The sequence below is a fragment of the Acanthisitta chloris genome, unplaced genomic scaffold (assembly GCF_000695815.1).
Source record: "Acanthisitta chloris isolate BGI_N310 unplaced genomic scaffold, ASM69581v1 scaffold27581, whole genome shotgun sequence".
NCBI classification, from domain to species: domain Eukaryota; kingdom Metazoa; phylum Chordata; class Aves; order Passeriformes; family Acanthisittidae; genus Acanthisitta; species Acanthisitta chloris.
In genome coordinates this window covers 29,465-48,958 of record NW_008657039.1, presented here as the reverse complement: position 1 = coordinate 48,958, position 19,494 = coordinate 29,465, and the positions used below count along the sequence as shown (strand labels likewise).

The following is a 19,494-nucleotide window of genomic DNA, read 5'->3' as shown; positions in this document are numbered from 1 at the left end:
GGTTTTACATGAACAAGGAAAACAGGGGAACATCTTTAACTATGGAAACTGTAGGGATTTAACTTCTAAATTTATCAAATAAAAGCTGAATACTACAGGACTGCTGTCTACAAATGTGTAGCATAAACACCCACCAGAACAAAAACAGACTGAGCAACACCACAGTAAACTTGGCACAACTAAATTTAGACCAGAAAGTAGGTTATTAGCCATCAGAGGATGGATGTTAGTAACTTGTAGTTTCTCAGCACTGGATTTAATCATAAATTATCAGAAATATTAATATCTTAAAGAGCACATAAAGGCCTATGAAAACAAAGTCAAATCCCATAGAACACATAACAAAAAAGCTTCCCAGATTTTGGAAAACTGTATCTATAAAATACTGGTCAAGGATTTCTCTCTAAAAAAAAAATAAATTAACTCCTTCAGAGCTCCACTTAGTAAATCTTAGGAGTCAAAATTACCAAAATCAGATACGGCATAAGTAAGCAATCGACAAAATTTCTAACCTTAAATAGGCCAGAAAAAGATAATTTATGTTTTAATTGCAATATAATGACCACAAGGGTGAAGTCCTGAATTTTGTTTAGTTAATGGACTCCTCTCTCCCTTGTATTTTTTTTCTAGTGACCCTCTAAGTTTCCAGCTCTGGTAGAGAACAGGAAACCAATAAACAGGTATCGAACTTCCAAGAAACTGCCTGAATTTATAACAAAAGTAAAATAAACTAAATAACTGAGGGATGTTCTGTCATTCATTTGAACCTTAAATATCTAGTGACTTCAGGTGAGGGTCAGAACCATGGTAATACATTCCAATAGCAGCAAGACTATTCTTCGTTTGGGGACTGGAGTTACAAGCTGATCTTGACAGCAGTTACTAATTTGAGCAATCCAAGGCCTCAACTCCCTGCTCCAAAAGAAATCCAGTACTAGGAAATGCTTGTTTAGGGATTTCAGTAACATGTTTTGGGGAAGATTATTGCTTTGACTTTTTAAAATGCTCCAATGCTTTTATATGGATGCTGAAAACAAACCTTTATAGTGTAGAAATTATGGAACGTAACAAAGCTGAGAGTCAGGAAAAGTTTACATATAAAATATAAAAACGGTGTGGGCTGTTTCATTTCTGTAATTCTCTCGTTCATTTCTTCTCAGATATGCAAATATGGCTAGAAAATATCACGCTTTTTGTTTCATGATACACTAATAAAATAAACATTACCTGTAACAAGCAAGAGGGGGTTGGGTACATTCTGACACTTTAAACCTGTAGTCTGCTGCAGTGATCTAGCAAGAGCTGGCAAAAATCTCTCTAGCTAAAGTTACATTTCATGCATTAAGATTTTGAATGTGATAATTCTATTTACATATAATCTGATGTTTCATTTGACTTCCTTCTCAAGAGTAAACATGCAACAGGGTTAAGTACACAGACCTGTGGTTACACTTTAAACAAAACAGGTCTTCTGTAAAGGTCAGTTCTATTATTTCAATAGCCTAATAATAAAACCTATCTGCTTCCATATGCCATTCCATTAAACAGAACCGGAGCACATGAAATACTGCCCTGCCAGCACTTTCTTCCCAAATTTTGGATTAAAACTCTCACAAAACACGCACTATGGCACAAGGATCATCTGTGATGTATACTTTACTGCTTTGAATCTTACCTAGAAATCTCTGCTTGGGAATTCTTCTCTCCATCAACTGTAAACGGTGATGCTCCAGTTAATAATTCATACATAAGAACACCAACACTCCACCAATCAACAGCCTATAGAACAACAGTAATTATCTATGTTTAGATATGAAGTAAAATTGTTAACAAAAGAAAGAACAAGCCAATACACTTGGAAAGCAACTAGCATAGGAACAACCTACCAGTCAATACAAAGGCAAATCTCGATACAATAAAACAAAAACAACTGCAGTACTTATTGGAAGTATTTCCCATGATAAATTAATTTGATTCTGAAATCTCCCCACTTTGCTTCATCAGCTAATTTCTCAAGCTGAATTCTTTCAATTGAGTACTAAATTGCCTTTTATTTTTTACACCCTAGAATTAATTCTTAGGTTTTTTACCATTGTGAAATAAGAATTCTATAATGTACTTGAAATAACAGAGGAACCTAAGCCTTGCTAAGTAGTAGTGGTATGTGAGCTTTTATGAGCTTAAGACTGAACCTAAGGAAGTATTTAAAAGCACAATTTAATATCATAGGACAAGTTAATCCAGGCACTTGAAAATGCTGTGGAATTTTATCTTATATTCATAGAACAGCTTGGGTTAAATGGGACTTTAAAGATCATCTAGTTCCAGCCCCTCTGCCATGGGCTGGGACACCTTCCCCCAGAGCAGGATGCTCCAAGCCCCATCCAACCTGGCCTGGAACACTTCCAGGGGATGGGGCATCCACAGCTTCTCTGGGCAACTTGTGCCAGTGCCTCACCACACTCACAGTAAAGGATTTCTTCCTCTCATCTAATCTAAATCTCTCCTCATTTAGTTTAAAGATTCCTATAGTATCATTTCTTGAGCTTGTCCAGGTCCCTCTGGATGGCATCCCATCCTTCAGGTATTTTTTTTTTTTAATATTATCATTTTGTTAATGTTATTTGAAAACCCCTTTGCTTAAATATTTTGCTCACTGTTTGTCTGTTGAAAAAACTTCAAGTTCCTTAGACAGGTAGTATCAGCCTCTGACAGTTTTTTCCAAATCTGACAGATTTTCAAGGAATTTGATTAAAACCACAGGGCTTTCCTGGTATTGGATCTATGACAACCTTGAGCATGATTTCAGCCAATTTGTTTGACCTTTTTGCTGCTTTGCTCAAGCAAGGTTTTCAGAAGAGCAACATCTCCAGCACTGCACTGCTGCAACGGATCACAGGCAAAAGAGGTTTTTTCTTTGTTAAAGGACTTTAGTAAGTAAGGATCTAGCACAAGCCTTGTCACCCTCACTTTGGCAATTATCTATGACAACCTTGAGCATGATTTCAGCCAATTTGTTTGACCTTTTTGCTGCTTTGCTCAAGCAAGGTTTTCAGAAGAGCAACATCTCCAGCACTGCACTGCTGCAACGGATCACAGGCAAAAGAGGTTTTTTCTTTGTTAAAGGACTTTAGTAAGTAAGGATCTAGCACAAGCCTTGTCACCCTCACTTTGGCAATTTTCTGTATTTTGTATTACTTTCTTTTTTTTTCATTTTGCATGGGCTTCTCCACATGGTACAGATATTGCTTAGCTATGGTGATCCAGCACTGCAGCCACTCCTGCCACTGCACATCAGGGGCCTTAGAGAGATGGACCTTGGAAACACATGTGATATTTGGCTTCCCAAACACTAATCATATTAATCATATCTCTGATACCCCATAACTTACAAAATATTTCCTCTCCTTCAAAAGAAAAGATGCTACTATGAATAATAAAGGAAGCAGTTTAGTCCTTTCAATAAAATTAATTTAACTACAGGTGTTAGAACTCCTCAGTTTTACAGCTATGAAATTTGCAGATCAATGAAACTGAAGTTCTGCTTTACTTATATTGGCTATATTAACACAATACGAGAAGACAATTAGTGAAATTATGACAATTTGGCCTCATACTTTAGGTCTTTTACTTCAAAATACATGCAATCTGATGTTTCATATATTCAGCCAAGAGTATCTAAAAGATCTAGCTGAAAAGGTTTCTGTACTATTAATAATTATCTTTGCAAATACATAATTATCAGAGAAAATCCCAAAAATCAATATTTTCTTGACGTGTGTTTTACAAAAAGTATCTGCAGAATCAGAAATCAAACTTTCAAAATAGTGAGATACTAGAGCAAGGCTTTTAGATAAACAGTGCCATTCTCTAGGAGAGATTACAAATCATAAACACTGATTAATAAGAACACAGCACACTAAAGCAATCTCATTTTTTCTTTTTGTAAGGTCTTTGAGCTGCTAGATAGAGAGTATAAAATACACTAAAAACCCTCTAACACTGTCACATGACACTGCCAGTGCTGAGGTGGTAAGTGTGTGCTGTAAACAACTAACATCACATTCAGAACTGCAAATTACCCTTATTTATCAGCTAACTTTTGGTATCAAAGCATGAAGCATCTATACATCCAATGAAAATATCCAAGAGAACCAATGATAACAGAGCAGAGATTCCCCTTTAAATCAGCAAAAAGATTGAGTTTGTAAGCATTTGAGGAGCCAGAACCATAATACAAGGTGAGTGAGGCATTGGAGAGATGCTCTGAAACTGAAAAGACTAAACTAAGAGAGTCAGGAAAGAGCTTCAGTTTATAAGTTTTTAAAATTCCATTTTTAATAACAACTGGGCAAGCAGCACAGTAGAAAAAGATGCAGAGGTTGTAGTGGAATTCAAAGTAGGTGTGAGACAATGACTAAGTGAAAAGACAAGGTACATTCTATTTTATGTTGAATAGAAGAATCCAGGAGTTACTTCAAACTGCCAACTCCTTGCTGAAAACACTGTGCCCACTACAGTGCTCCCTCGCTGGAGGCCAAGTCAGACCCAAAGTCAGAAGCAGAATGCATAGATAAGGAGAAGAAATAACCTTCTCAGGCAAAAGTCAGACTGAATCCAGCTAGTCCGGAAAAAAAAAGATGGAGAGTGACATAAGATTTTCCAGTTCTTAAACAGACTGCTGGAAGAGGAACAGTCATCAACTACATTCTGTGACCCTCAACAGAAAGCCAAGTCAACTCAATCTACAGCAAAAAAAACAGCGATTAAATCTTCTTATATGCTCACTTCCCAGTGCAGTGAGCAATCTGAATAATTTGCCTAGGAATATTGTATCATTATTTTGTGGAGTAGGTTTTTTTTTTTGTTTCAAACATCCTCTGTGAATTATTGTTGTCTTGATCTTTCCGATCAATTACTGATACTTTGATACATAATAAAACTTGAGCCTCAAGCCAAATAATTAATTTCTCAATATGAGAACATTTATAATCTTAATAACTCGTTCCATACTTCACTAAAGATAATGGGATTTCTCTGCTGTCCAATGTAAAACACATATCAGAATTAGCCACCAAACAGTCCTTTTTCCACTCTGAAATACATTTTTTTATGTAAAAGAAAGCAAGTGCCAGGTAAGTTTATTGTTCCAGTGCACATTTAAAACAAATTTTGAATAGAACACAAATAAGCCTCAATACCTTTATAAATATTCCTTTTACTAAAGAGTAAAAGGAAATACATCAAGACACAACTGAAGATACAGGCAATAATCTATTTTAGGACAACCTGAAATAACACATGCTGAAGTAAGAGACTGCCACATTTATTTTCCAGAAACCCCTGATGCTGAACAAGTGTAGCCGAAAGAATCAGTTTATTTCAGGAATAAAATTAGAACATACCTTATCATGTCCTGTGTCTCCTCCTCTTACAATATCTGGAGCCATGTATTCTATTGTTCCACAGAAGGAATATGCTCTCTCATTCTAGAAAAAAAAAAAGAAAATAAAATTTATGTCAAATGATTATATTATACAAATCCTATGGGACAGATATGGCTAACAGTTCCAAGATGCTGGCAGCAATTCTTCTCCAAATAGCTCAGAACTGCTCGCTAAATAATATTCCATTATAAGCAGAGATGTATGGCAATAATGCTACAGAATATTTAGCCTTCTATGAAAAAAATAACATGTCATAGGTTTGTGTTGCAGTCTAAGGTAAGCACACAAAAATTAATGTATTGATATTTTAAAAACTTTCCCATACATCTAAATGATCTACACATTTCAGAACTAAACAAGACTCCCCAAGGTAATAGAGATACACATTCTGAAGGCTGCAATATCCATACTCTAGATAACAAATGAAACCTTTTCATTAACAAGAGAATTTCATTGCAAGATGTGCAATTCGACTAAAAATTGGATACAAGATCCTTTGGGTTCCCCATATTCAGGGAATGACCTCTAGGAAAATAACTTTGTTTCGCAACACACATATATAAAAACACAACATTCTCTCAAGAAGACACTTGGAGAGAGACAAGAGAGAGAAAGGCAGACAGAGTTGTAACTTTAATTTTATTCTACAGTGAATTATTCCCTTGATTATGCTCAAAACTAAGCTGCTTTCACAGGCATGTATAATTGTTCCCTGGTAGTGATTTACCTTTGAGGTCAACATGAGGTCATGCTGTACCTTGCTAATGACGAAAGCACATGTGTTTGGGCCATGCAACATTGTTCCTCCCTTATCCTTCAAGCTTCTAGCATTTTGGGGAGAGATCCTGATAGGTCCTTTAAAGAAGAGTGTTCAAAAAAGCAAATATTTCAAAAGTCAGGTTTTACATTTGTAGATTCAGATTTGGAGTTTAAAACAGGATATAAGAGACTACACTATCAAGAGGAAGTTTCTAAAAGCAGAAACAGTGCCCAGTGCTACCCTGAGGCATAAAAATTAAACAGTCAAACAGCATATTATTGAACTGTATTTCTTAAAATACATATACTGTGACTGGTTTTGGGGGCTAAACTTCCCAGTTCGAAATAGTTATAGGCCTCATTTTGTTCAAATATTTACTTGAAATATTCACTTCTGAGACAAAACCATAGAATAATGAACTTTGCAGGACTCCACTCTCTTTTGACACAACTATTGTTTATCTTTTTCAGTACCTGTTATCTAAAAGAAAAATAGTGCAATAAAAAGCATGAACAAAGACAAATGTCAGAAATTCCTATCCTTCCATCAGCCAATCTAAGGCTACTCAATCTCTGTTCTTGTTTCCTTCAGCTGCAAGGGAGGGAGGGAGGGGGGAAAAAGGGAAAAAACAAAAAGAAAGGGGAGTAAAAAATGCAAAAGGAAACTCTTCTTTACTTGCTACCTCTCAAAGAGTAAAGATAATGCAGCCAAACTGAGATTATCTAAACGGCTGTCTGAAAGCAAAGCATTCTGACCCAACTACAGCTTGACACAGATTTGCCTTCATAAGATGCTGTAATGTCCTAACTCCAAAAGAGCTGAAGTCAAAATCTGGATACTTCTTTGTTAGAAACCTCTGTTTACACTGTGTTTTATTAAGTTACAGACCTCATCAATCAATGTTACTTAGAGAACACGGTTTTTAGAGTGTTAAGTTTCACTAGGAACACCTATGGAAATTGCCATTGTTAAATACGTCTCTTACAGGGAGTCACTAATAGGTTTTGCTATTATGAACTGCATGTGGGTTTAAAACCACTTTCAAAGAATGTTACCTCCAATAACATTTCATTTTTTGTCCTGTTCTGGTCTCCTCAGTACATGAGAGACATGGACACACTGGAGAGACTCCAGCAAAGAGCCACAAATATAATTAAGGGACTGGAACATACGAGAAAAGGTTGAGAAAGCCCAAACTGTTCCACCTGCAATAGGGAAGGCTCAGGGAGATCCCATCAATGTACACGAATGCCTGAATGGAGGGTGTAAAGAAGAGGGAGCCAGGCTCTTTTTAGTGGTGCACAGTGACAGGACCAGAAGAGGTTCCCTCTGAACATCAGAAAACACATTTACTGTGAGGGTAACAGAGCACTGGCACAGGCTGCCCATGAACGTTGTGGAGTCTCCTTCCTTGGAGATCTTCAAAAGGCTTCTGGCCTTGGTTGTGGGAAACCAGCTTTAGGTGACTGTGTTTGTGCAGGGGATTGGACCTCTGGAGACCCCTTCCAACTTAACCATGTGATTCTCTCACAAACATCACTGTAAGTTCTATTTTAAGATTCATTTGTGAAATCACACTTCACTCACAAGTCAAACATGCAGGACCCTCCCTGCCCCAATTTCAAAAACCACAACCAAATCCTACTTTTAACCCCCTCCAAATTTACATTTACTTCAACTTTATAACATGAATCCAAATTCCAGAATCCACATTATTAATACTTTCACGATACAAGATGTAAGACAAGCATGTTATTAAACAATAGCTAAACCTGGATTACCCTACAGGTGAATTCTTACTGAACACGATGTCTTGCAAATATTTGAGCTTTCTGGCTTGAATTTTTTTGCCTATTACAGGATGCTCATTTTCTTCCCTCGCTCAGTATGCCTGCCTTAAACATTGTGGTTCTCTCCTCTGAGTTGCAGAACAGCAAGCAATCAGACACTAATGGACAGAAACAGGAATGTGGCTAACCCATCACTAATAACTGAGTATGACAATATTGACCTTATTTTTGAGAGGGTGTCATTATGGTTGATCCAAATCAGTAAATTAGTGCTTTGATGTTTACAGATAATCAGGAGATAGTCTTCTAGTACACAATAGATGGTTATAATTTCTTTTTCTTTTCCAAGTTCATCATCATTCCTGAATGTTAATGCAGCAGCATATCTTTCAGTAAAGGTAAATAAAGTGGCTACTTCAAACCAGCTAGCTGCTCAAGAGAGGATCAGGTTTTCATGAAGCCTCTGATACAAAAAGAATTTTTTTAAGAGTTCTTGATCAGTGAACATAGACAGGTTCACATGGACAGCCTGAAAGTTCACCTGGTTAAACCATCTCTCTGTTAAAATACAAAAACAAGTTATATTCCATTATTACCTTTTCTTCAAGATGAGCTACACAGTGACATGGTAGATGCCTCAATGTATATTACCAGACTGTTTCTAATACTGTAGTACTACACACAGGGCAGACTTTCTAAATTTCCCCACATCAGCTAAGGCAATACAAAAAAACCCATGGTGCACTGCCCTCTTTTCAAGTTCCTTGCAATCATTCTGACTGATCTGAGCATCCTAGTGAAATGTAACTGCTTTAATTTGCTAGAGTAGTTTCAGTGCCATGCCTGTATGATCTCTGAAGTCTTTTCTCCAGATTATCTATTTTGGCATCCATTTTTTCTTTTCCTTCATCAAAAACACAAAGAGCATTGAGCAGCTTTAGTACAGAGAATTAGAATTCTGTGACTGTCCAAGAGAGAGGTGTGTAATGCAGATTAGCATTCATCCTGGAAGACAGACACTTCACCAACAAAAACCTACCTCAGAGCAGTCTTCTTTGCTAAGGCTATGTACACTGACTTTGGCAGCTTGACCACAATTACACCAGTTGTGAAGATCAAAATACCTAGCTTAAAAGTTCAGACAGAAGGACAGAGGTCTTGCACCACCATGTTCTTGATCTTGGCATCATCATTTGGCTCTGCTTTATAACCAAGGAATGCCAGGCAGGCATTTGAAACTACCTAAAGTTGTAGAAAGCATATGTATAAAGTTTTCTCCTCAATGACAGAGAGGTCTTACGCCTTCAGCATTGTCTAATGAGCTCCCTCATCAAGTAAGAAAAAAAGAACATTAAGACCAACAGAAAACCAAAAGGATGAAACTGCATTTCACTGCAGAGAGTAATCAAACTCACCACATCTACAGGAAGGGCCTGACTGACAGAGAAACAGTCACTGTTGTCATACATGGATGTGTCCTTTAGAGCACACATCTTGGTCTACAGCAATGCAAATTCAGTTCAGCAACATATGTAATGGTTGCTCAGACAGTTATTACATCTTGTAACTGAATAAACTGTTCAAAAGGTCGTAACACGGTATATGGGACAAGAACTACAATTTCAAAGTGAACCACAGGAATTAAACAAGAGCTCAAGACAGCCAAGGAATCACACATGCTCAACATGCTCCTAAAAGGCTCATGTCTACTGGCCAAACGGCCTTTCTGCAGCCAGCTCTTTGGAAAAAGGGCTACTCCAGTATGTCTGATTTAAGAAGATACTGTGCTGGAAGGACGATGTTAGTTTCCAGTGCCACAAAACTCACACAGCCCAGAGGCACTGCAAATGTCTGATTCAATGTCCTAACACATCCAAAAGAGCACGGGATCTTGGGCAAAGGAACAGCAACAACAGATTCTGTGCAGGTGTTTCCCAACACCCAGGAGAGGAAAGCCTGCTTTACTTAATCACATGTACCCAAAGATCTGCAGCAGAGAAACAAATACTCAGCTGAAGAGATCTTCCGCTAGGAGGACACAGGTAGACAACTGCCTGAGTGCCAGGCCCAAACCAGTATTTGGGGGGAGAAAAATTAAAGGAAATCATTCCTAGAGCAAATGACTTGATCCAAAGAGACTGTTACACAGTATTATAACTCCTTCAATAAGCAGAGAACATCATCAGCTCAGGGCCTAAAAAAATCACATTAATTTCCCTCTGGAAACTGAGATCTGCATAACTGGAAAATGCACCTTGTGATTGTCATGCTTACTCATAGCATGGCAGACAAGGAATCCAAATCAGCTTGAATTAATGTACAGAGAACAGTTTTCAGAGCTCCAAAGCAGTCCCAGAGCAAAAAAACTAAAAACACGACCCACACTGAAACGTTCAAGACTCAAGCAGGCAAGAGGAGGTTTAGATTAGACATCAAGAAAAATTTCTTAATGGAAAGGATTGTCAAGCATTGGAACAGACTGCTTAGGGAATTGATGGAGTCACCATCCTTTAAGTGTTCAAAAACTGTGTGGCTATGGCACTTGAGGACATGGTTTAGTGGTGAACATGGTGGTGATACCAGGCTGACAGTTCGACTTGATGGTCTTAGACAGCTCTTCCAACCTTAACAATTCTGTGGCTCTGTGATTCTAAGGACAGACGCGTTGAGTAGCTCCCAAGTCAATGGTGTCATCAGTATGTTGCTACAGGGCACTAAAGAAAATACAATTTCTACTTAGACTTCTGCAGGTAACTAGAAGTTACATCAAGATAAAGACAAAATCGGTAGAATGCACCCATCCATTGCCACGTTGGCTGTTTGTACAAAGGGCAGACTGAGCAAACAGGAGCATGCCATTTGACCATTGGAAAAATGGAAGTAAAAATAAAAACAAAGAAAAAAATCAAATAAAGTCTTAAGCACCCAAAAGATTGTGCTTCAGAGGCCTCGGGAACAAACCAAACACACATCAAAGCAAAGCACCCAAACAAAACCATGAAAGAAGACTACAGAGGTATGAATGCTGGAAAGCATGAGTTGAGATAAAGCTACCTACCAGAATACTAACACAGGTAAAGCAAAACAAGAACCCCCACACCTGCAAAGAATAACCAGATGCTCTATCTACAGTAGCTGGCTTGGAATACTGAGACACATTCCAAGTACATTGTTCTACACGTGTGCACTAGCCTAAGGGAAGCATCTATTTGCCATGCAAATATTGCTTTGGGAAAACGCTTCAGAGCTTGAGCGTTTGTGATTTTCATACCAAAGTGTGAATGCAGATGTGGAAAGCACTCAAGTGTCTTAAGACAGTTATTCTGCCATTCAAAGGTGCATTATTTAACATTTAAATGGCCTTTGAAGTACTACTTCAACTTGATGAACTGCATCCAAACAACACATGCCACTGCTTCAACAGACACTTGGGTCCTACAGCTTATTTTATTCACAAGTCTTTGTGCAAACAAAGCCAGAGCATTAGCCAAGTATTCACTGAACCCATTCTATTCAGCATTCAAAATCAGGACCCACTTCTCCACCTACATGAAGGGCCACCTTTGAAACAGAACAGATTGCTTCTGTTCAGCTACTTACTGTACAAATATTTGTTCTTAACTGAGCTGGACTACTACCTTGAACATCAAACATGACACACTCTGAAACTGTACTACTATCACGTTCCTTCAAACCATGAAACTTGACTCCTTAAATAAATAAATGAGTAGCACTGAGAGGCACAGGGCAAGAGGATGCAGTGGCACAGAACCTCACTGAAGGCTTTCAGGGCTGCTCCCAAGACTGTCTCTCCATAAGTTCACTGAAAAACTCTCCAATCCAGACAAGAATGAATTATTGGATCTTGTCGCATTTTTGTTATGGAGAAAAACCAGAATTACTATGCATGTTTTGACTGGGTTCTTCCATGGTTTTAAGCAACATTCTTATGATATTTCAATGCCTGCCCATACTTGTCAGTTGGCAAGTTAAATTGCCTCATTCACTTAATCTGACCTCATCATTATGAAGGTTTCAAAATGCCATGACCCAGCAAGATAATTTAGCTAAACTCTGTATATTTGGGCTTCTTTTTAGCAGTCACCTAATTAACAGACTATACTTCATATATTGGATAAACACGGAACTGTCTGTGAAGTTTCTCAAATGACTATTTTGTGGTATGATTATTACTATACTAACTGTACCTAAAAAAATAATTCTATTTCTTAACTAGTGATTCATACAAGTTCTGAACAGGAAACTCACAAAATTATTTCTATGACTTCTCATATGCGTCTTCTCACAGGGTCTTAAGTTTGTGCGCTGAAGATTGAGCTTTTTATTGCATCAGCTACATGAGCCTAGCAGAAGAAAAGTCAGTCCTGCTCAAAACACATACACTCTATCAGTCTCTTGTGAAGGTTCGATGATAGCAACTCACATCCCTGATACACGCTCAAGAAGGCTTTGGCAAACAATTGTTGAGGAGAGCAATGCTGTCCCAAAAGATGCTCAGTATCTAAAATGTATTAAGAGTATTTAACAGTTCCTGGCCCTAATTAAAATTGAATGTGCAGAAGTCCCAACACTGCATAAATATTTCTAACTGCTACCTCCCAGTGAGGAGAAGCCATCTCAAATGAAACCTGTGGGTTACACTTCCACACATGGTCTCTCTCAAAGAGGGTAAGGCAGAAACAGACTCCAATTCAGAACCAGATATGGCAGCAAGAGGCAACAGTACTGGACACACACTAAATAAGCAGTGAATCCTCTTGAAGAATAATGCAAATGTGTTTTTGTGAGGTTCCACAAGCTTATTTGTGTGCAAATTTATCAGTCTTCATATAATACAAATAGCTTCAGCCACACTGGCACGGCAATTGACCCTTCTCTTCTATGGCTTTACAAATTTCTTAGTGAATGATGGAGAACATTTTGAACAATACACTGTCCCTTCTAATAATTTTATTTTATTCAATGCATATTTGGAAATTGTCAGGAGCATCACTCATTCTACTGTTTTTATGCGGCCGTTGAAGAAGAAAATAATTAGTTAAGAAATAAGAAAATTCAGACAGCAAAGGCTAGAAAGGATTTATTATGCTAGTGCATAGTAAGAGTAAGACTTAACTAGGTGTATGGACCCACCTAAAGAGTTTCACAGGTTGTCAATTTAAATAATTTTCTTCCCCTTTTAACAGCAACATAAAATCCATTTCTCAAGTCTCCTCAATGCCTAAAGTAGTAGATAATTTCTAGGTATGAACAGATGCCAGGCTTTGTACTGTGCCAAAGAACTCTTAACTGTTAGTCTTCATCTGACTAATCCAGGGAAGCATGCTGGAGTAAAGCTATCTTAATTGTTTAAACAAATGCTTCAAGTCCAAAGTTGTCTTTCTTCCTTTGTGAAAGGTAACTCCCAGGTTGCAGCGATTAGACCCACTCTGGGCTCTATCAGTAGTGTTGCAAATAGAATCCATCAGAAATGCAAAAAATATAACACAATTTCTAGAATACAAGAGGCAGTATCATTATTGTTGCTATTTTGTACAGCTGTGAGTGTTATGTAATTAGAGTCCTAGAAGTTGTAACTTAGAACTTTGCTACAAGCATAAACAGTGAAAACTTTCCTAGAATAACTATGGCAGGGCTCTGAGTTTATCAAGTCTCTGCAACCTCTTCCCCCAATCCCAGGGGTTTAGGCATCTCTGCTTAAGACCAACACTAACAAACTGCAGCTATGATGTGGCCACAACATTGGTGCACCGGGGCAGATCAACCGATATCGTCTACCTGGACTCAGGCAAAGCATTTGAGACTGTCCTGCATGACACCCTTGTCCCTAAGTTGGAGAGACATGGATTTGATGGGTGGACCACTTGGTGGATAAAGAACGGGCTGGACGGTCACAAGCAAGGATTTGTGGCAAATGGCTCATTGTCCACTTGGAGGCCAGTGATGAGTGGTGTCCCTCAGGGGTTGGTGCTGGGGCCAACACTGTTCAACATCTTTGCTGGTGATATAGTCAGTGGGATTAAGTGCTCCCTCAGCAAGTTCACTGACAACACCAAGCTGTGTGGGGCAGTCACAGCTGGAGGGAAGGGATGCCATCCAGAGGGACCTTGACATGCTTGAGAGGTGGGCCTGCCAGCAGATGCCTTGAGAACAGGCAGTTAAAAGTGAGAGCAAGAGCAGCTAAACCTGGCACTGTGTGCTAGGCAAGACATGTGACCTGCACCTCCATGACCCCAAAACATAACTCAATGGAAGGCCACACCCTCACCTAATGTCAAGTGGAGGCTCAAGATACCCTTTCCACAGACTTGTACAACAGCTGTGTTTGCTTTCACAGTGCAATGCAACTGCAATTCTGAAAGGAATTCTTTAAACTCGTTCCTGATAATGAATTTTCTAAAGCAAATAACTAAGAGGAAAGAAAGCAAAAGTCTCAGATCTGCAAGCAAAAAAATTCAGAAACAGTACATTATTGTGTGGGAGGAATGCAAGTATGTACCACTGTCAACTTGGATGAACATTTTGTATTAGGTTCTTCTCAAAATTCCAGTTTTTTGGAAGGCTTGTTTTCTTTTGAGAAGAGAGAGGTAACAGTACCAAAAGAGAAGAACAGTATACAAAGCAAAACCTGAAAAAGTCATCTTTCTTCAAAGAGAGGCAAAATTATAAGGTATAGAAGAGTACTGATTCTGGGAAGAAGTCTACTACCTGCCACTGCAAGCCTTCAAAAAGAATAGACACTTTTTTAAAATATGTCAAATAAACATTTATAGTTTCAGAGAGAACCAGATGTAAAAGGTAGAGGAGTAGGAGTGGACATTTTTGCTCAACTGCAATCCATCGGGTTCTAAATTCATTTACATTTGGCCACGAATCCTTGGTCATAGGTTTTACACACCTGGTTGTCCAAGTTTTGTTGAAGTTAGGTATTCACAGTAATTTAAGAGGAAAAAAAAAAATCTGTGAGAAAAAAGGATTAACAACAATGGCAGCATTTGCCCTCAAAAGGTTGCTTGTTTTCCCTTGGAAAACAGAAACACAATTTTCCTGAGTTGACTAGCAACATATTCCTCTAAGATCCAATAGAAGATACTAGTCTATTTAACACACATTGGTGTTTCTGCCCAAAATGGCATTTTTTTGGAAGAGGTGTATTACGGTAAGAAAACAATATCCTTAAAGCAGTGTAAGAAATCATGATCTGTCTTGCAAAAATTCTTAATGCCACCTTAAGATTTTGGCATCAAAATCTGGACAGAATTAATTTTATGCTCTGGTCTTCTACATTAGTGCTTTATTCTGGGAAAGGACCGTCTTCTTCCTGATAAGCACTGAAAAGGGAAACCTCTTGGGCAAAGGCTTGAACAGTCATCTGATCACTGGTGACCTGGTTTTGCAATTACACTAGTCCAGCTCGGTGATGTGCCTTTGGAGTGTTTGGTATGTTCTTAATACTCAATTTCAGGACACTTAAAACACCAACACAAGTACACTAGCTAAAGCAAAAAGGTTTTGCCATTGTTTCATTTCCTTTTCCAAAATAAGGCAAATAATGAGTAATTGTCCAGACAGATCTATAACCCATGTTAACTTCTGTGGGCTAATTTCACTATTCGGTTTACCCTTTCTTCCTTTTTCCTCTTTGCAGAAATGCAAATCTGCTCCTTATAAATGTGTTTGTTACGTCTACATCATAGAATCGTGAAATTTTAGGGACCGGAATGGACCTTACAGATCATCTAGTCCCAACCCCCTGACACGGGCAGAGACACCTCCTCACTAGATCAGGTTGCTCAAGGTCTCATCCAGCCTGGCCTTGAACACCGCCACGGTCACGGCAGCCACCACGCCCCTGGGCAACCTGTGCCAGTGTCTCACCACCCTTAGAGTAAAAAGCTTCTTTCTAGTGTCTAACATAAACTTTCCCTCCTTCAGTTTAAACCCCATTACACCTTGTCCTATCATTGCAGTTCCTGCACTGAACAATTATTTAACTAAAACACAAACAGACAGACTCAGTCCTCTGCAGTGTGGATTTTTTTGCTCATCTTTGCAAGAGAATGCTCAGTGTTCAGAGCATGCACTAATTGCAATGATCAGACATTATCCCTTTAATTGGACAATTGTAAAGGGTCTCAAAAAGTTAAATGCACAGCTCACAGGCCACTCAAGTGAGATGACAGTTCCTAATGCACTAAGTGAGTCAAGTTGTAGTCACTTCCCTCTGTCCTGGACTACCTTTAAACTGCACTAAGAATGTGTACAAATCTCCTCCTACTTCATCTACCAAAACCCATAGTGGACTAACCTCATTTTTATCATTTTTCCTTTAATGAAATGTCCTTTAAAATTGCTTAAAATTATATACCAATTTTCTTTCCAGAACAAAATGTTCATTCCATCATCTAATAAATGAAAGCAAACAACAGTTCAACAGTGAAAAGCATCTGAGAGTTATAACTAAAATTTGCAACTCTGATCAAGAGAGAGTTTCAAGTGGAAAAACAATAATGTATGTGAACTATTCATCCTACACATCAGACTGAAGTACACAGATATCCACTGTGTACTTCAGTCTATCCACACTGACTTAGATTCCAATTCAATCATCCCTCATACAGAAGATACACTTTTATTTATTGCTGAGGCATTTGTAAGCTTGCAGACACACTGAAGACTGACAACATTCAGTATTTACTACATAATATTTTTTAAACTTCATTAAGCAAACACAAAAACTTCAAAACAAACTTAGGCTAATGCAAAAGATTTGTACCAGTGCAGAAGAACTGATATACTTTGATTCAGCTGATATAGTTCACTGTACTCTGGAAGAAAGTGTACTTTACTGGATTTAATTAACAAGAAAAATATTAGCTATTATGCATGGTAAAATAGATTATTTTTATTGTAATTAAATGAATATGCTCAGATTATTTCTTCTAAGACAAAGATTTCCATATATACTAATATATGATTTTTAGTGTAGTTGCAAAACTAAAGCAAACGTGAGTGGGAAAGCAAGATTTTTAAAAATGAAGTGGCATTTTAGCAATAAACATGAAAATTAAGACCAGACCTGATGACTAGGTTAAAGTGACATTGAGCAAACCAAAACAATTCCAGCACACAAGCAGAGCTATTAATGAGATAAAGAGATTAAAATATGCCTAAGCCACAAATCCAGAAGATAAAGATAATACACAAGAAACAAGATGGAAAAGAAAAATCCCAAATGATAACTTAGGAGTTTTGGCTTTTTTAAAAGGTAAAGGTATTGCAGGACTCTTGAAGAAAACAGCAACACTGAAGTGACTGCACTTTTGCAATGAACAAAACAGTGCTGTAGAAGGTTCGTGTCCTACCAATTCTCCATGTCCCCAATAACTTCTATTAATGTCATGTGCAAATATATTTTACATGCCCAGTTAGACAAAAAGGCTACTGAGATGCATGAAAGCATAAGGATAAAACGCGTATTTTTTTACCCCAACTTTCTTTGCAATTCAGCCCAGAGTCAAAAATCAGAAAGACTAGCCTTAGATTCATCACAGGGCTAAGAATATAAATGCCATAAAAAAGTAATAAAGGTACTATTCTTTTCAATCTCTTCATTTCTTACCTAATCCCATCCTGTGGTTAGGCCAGTAAAACTGTGGGTCTTCATGTGATATTAAATAAAGTTTGAACAACAGGAATTATTTCATCCTTAAATACCTTGTGATACTGACCTGCCCTACATGAAAATTATCAAACTACTTTACTCTAGTCAGGTTATTTCTTCTTTTGGCATGTAAATAAAAGCATTTGGCTTCATTTAAAAGATAAAACAAAAGCAAAACCACAGCATCGTTTCACTTGTACAAGACAAATTTCAGGTTTTAGCCAGAGAGTAGAATAAAATGCTTTAAAGCTCTTTAAACCACACTGCTTTCAGCTTGGATTTTTAGTTCTTGCATGTTATAAGCACTTTCACACAATAACTGTAAAACAGAGGGGATATTTGACAATGCTCTCTTCACACTCATGCTTCAGTAGCTGCGTGGCAGAAATCAATAGGTTTCTGTTTTCCTACAAGTCACATGCATTTGCTTCCTTTCACTCAAACAGTGCTCAGGAAAAGCAGCTTCCCACCTCTTCGTTATTGAATAGTCAATCTGCTATAATTATTGTAGTCAAGAATTAGTACACTCTTTTTATTACAAAACAACTTCTGTTAAGATTCTGTACTTGCTCAGGTACCTGGAAATATTTAACAAATCATCAGATTAAATCAGGGATAATGAAAACACTGAACCATGATGTTTTCTAACAAGCACCCCTAACTACAAATCCATCCAAAATTCCTAAAAACATGGTAAAGATTTCTCTCTGAGAACAGTTCTAAACACAATACATGCCTGTACTATGATAATTTTTATACATTTTTAATAAGCTAAACATATCTTGTTTCAGGAAACCAAATCCAAAGAGGGTTACCAGCATAAATTCCACCAAGTATACATTTTTAATGGCAAAGTTTTTGCAAGAAGCAGGTGGAACAGGAAAGACAGGTGAGTAAAGGGGGGAAAGGGAAGCATACTGCTTTGATTAAATGGCAAGTGCTACCCTTATCTGACTTATAAAGCTGTGTAATTTCACTTTAAAGTGCTGCCCATTGAGCACAAAAACAGTCAAAGCTGTGCAGTTGTACAGGCCAATTCTAGCTGCTGAAAGTACATCAGTTCAGATGTGTAAGTTAAGTATCTTTTATAATGAACTCTAAGTGTTTCAGCAGTAGCTGAATTGTCTATTGAGAATACAATGTGAAATGCCAATTTTTTATGTGTAAATGGGTCAATTTTAATAATGTTTAGGTTCAGTAGCTAAATTACAACAGCACACATGAAAACTGTAGTCAAGTGCAGGCAATTTCTTAGATTTTGAAAGCAAATAATACCACTGCAATTACTTTTTTTCTTACAACACTAGAAATGTTGAGCTTGTTTGACAGTCAAGACAAATATAAAATGCGAAGGAGACTAAGAGAGAAAAATACAGTTAAATGAAGAGATTTCTGAGGTACATACTGAAAACAGAATGGATTAGAACCAGAGGAGCCAACATTAAATGACCAAGCTTTCTTTAATGATGGGAGAAAGAAGAATCCAGTTCAGAGTGTGGAAAAAGCAGACAGGCATCTCTGATGCTTATCCAAGTCCTCACCTTTCCTTGCACTGGTTGTAAATGACCTCCCAAAGGGAGCACAGATGAGATATACTTCTTAAAACAAACTGGTTTGAGACTTAAAGGTTTTGATTTACTGTGGCATTGTTAACAGTGTTCAGCTTCATTCAACTTTGGCTCAAAGGCTGGGGAGACTGCTCCTTGTCTCTCCCAGCAGTGCAGGAATACCATTCTGTGTAATCTTCTTTGTCTCTTGTGCCCAGCACAGCTCCTCTCACAGCTCTAAGCAGGTCCCACTCTCCCTAGCCAC

The 19,494-nt window shown here is 37.8% G+C and overlaps 1 protein-coding gene across 1 annotated transcript in view; it reads right to left on the bottom strand.

The window, feature by feature from the left end:
* Positions 1 to 19,494, bottom strand: part of RPS6KA5 (ribosomal protein S6 kinase, 90kDa, polypeptide 5) — a 68,985-nt gene that overhangs the window by 20,743 nt on the left and 28,748 nt on the right. Inside the window, exons 6-7 of the mRNA XM_009084574.1 lie at positions 5,406 to 5,489; positions 1,676 to 1,779 (exon numbers count right to left, since the gene is read on the bottom strand). Of these exons, the coding sequence (XP_009082822.1) occupies positions 1,676 to 1,779; positions 5,406 to 5,489 (188 nt within the window). The remainder of the gene's footprint in view (positions 1 to 1,675; positions 1,780 to 5,405; positions 5,490 to 19,494) is intronic.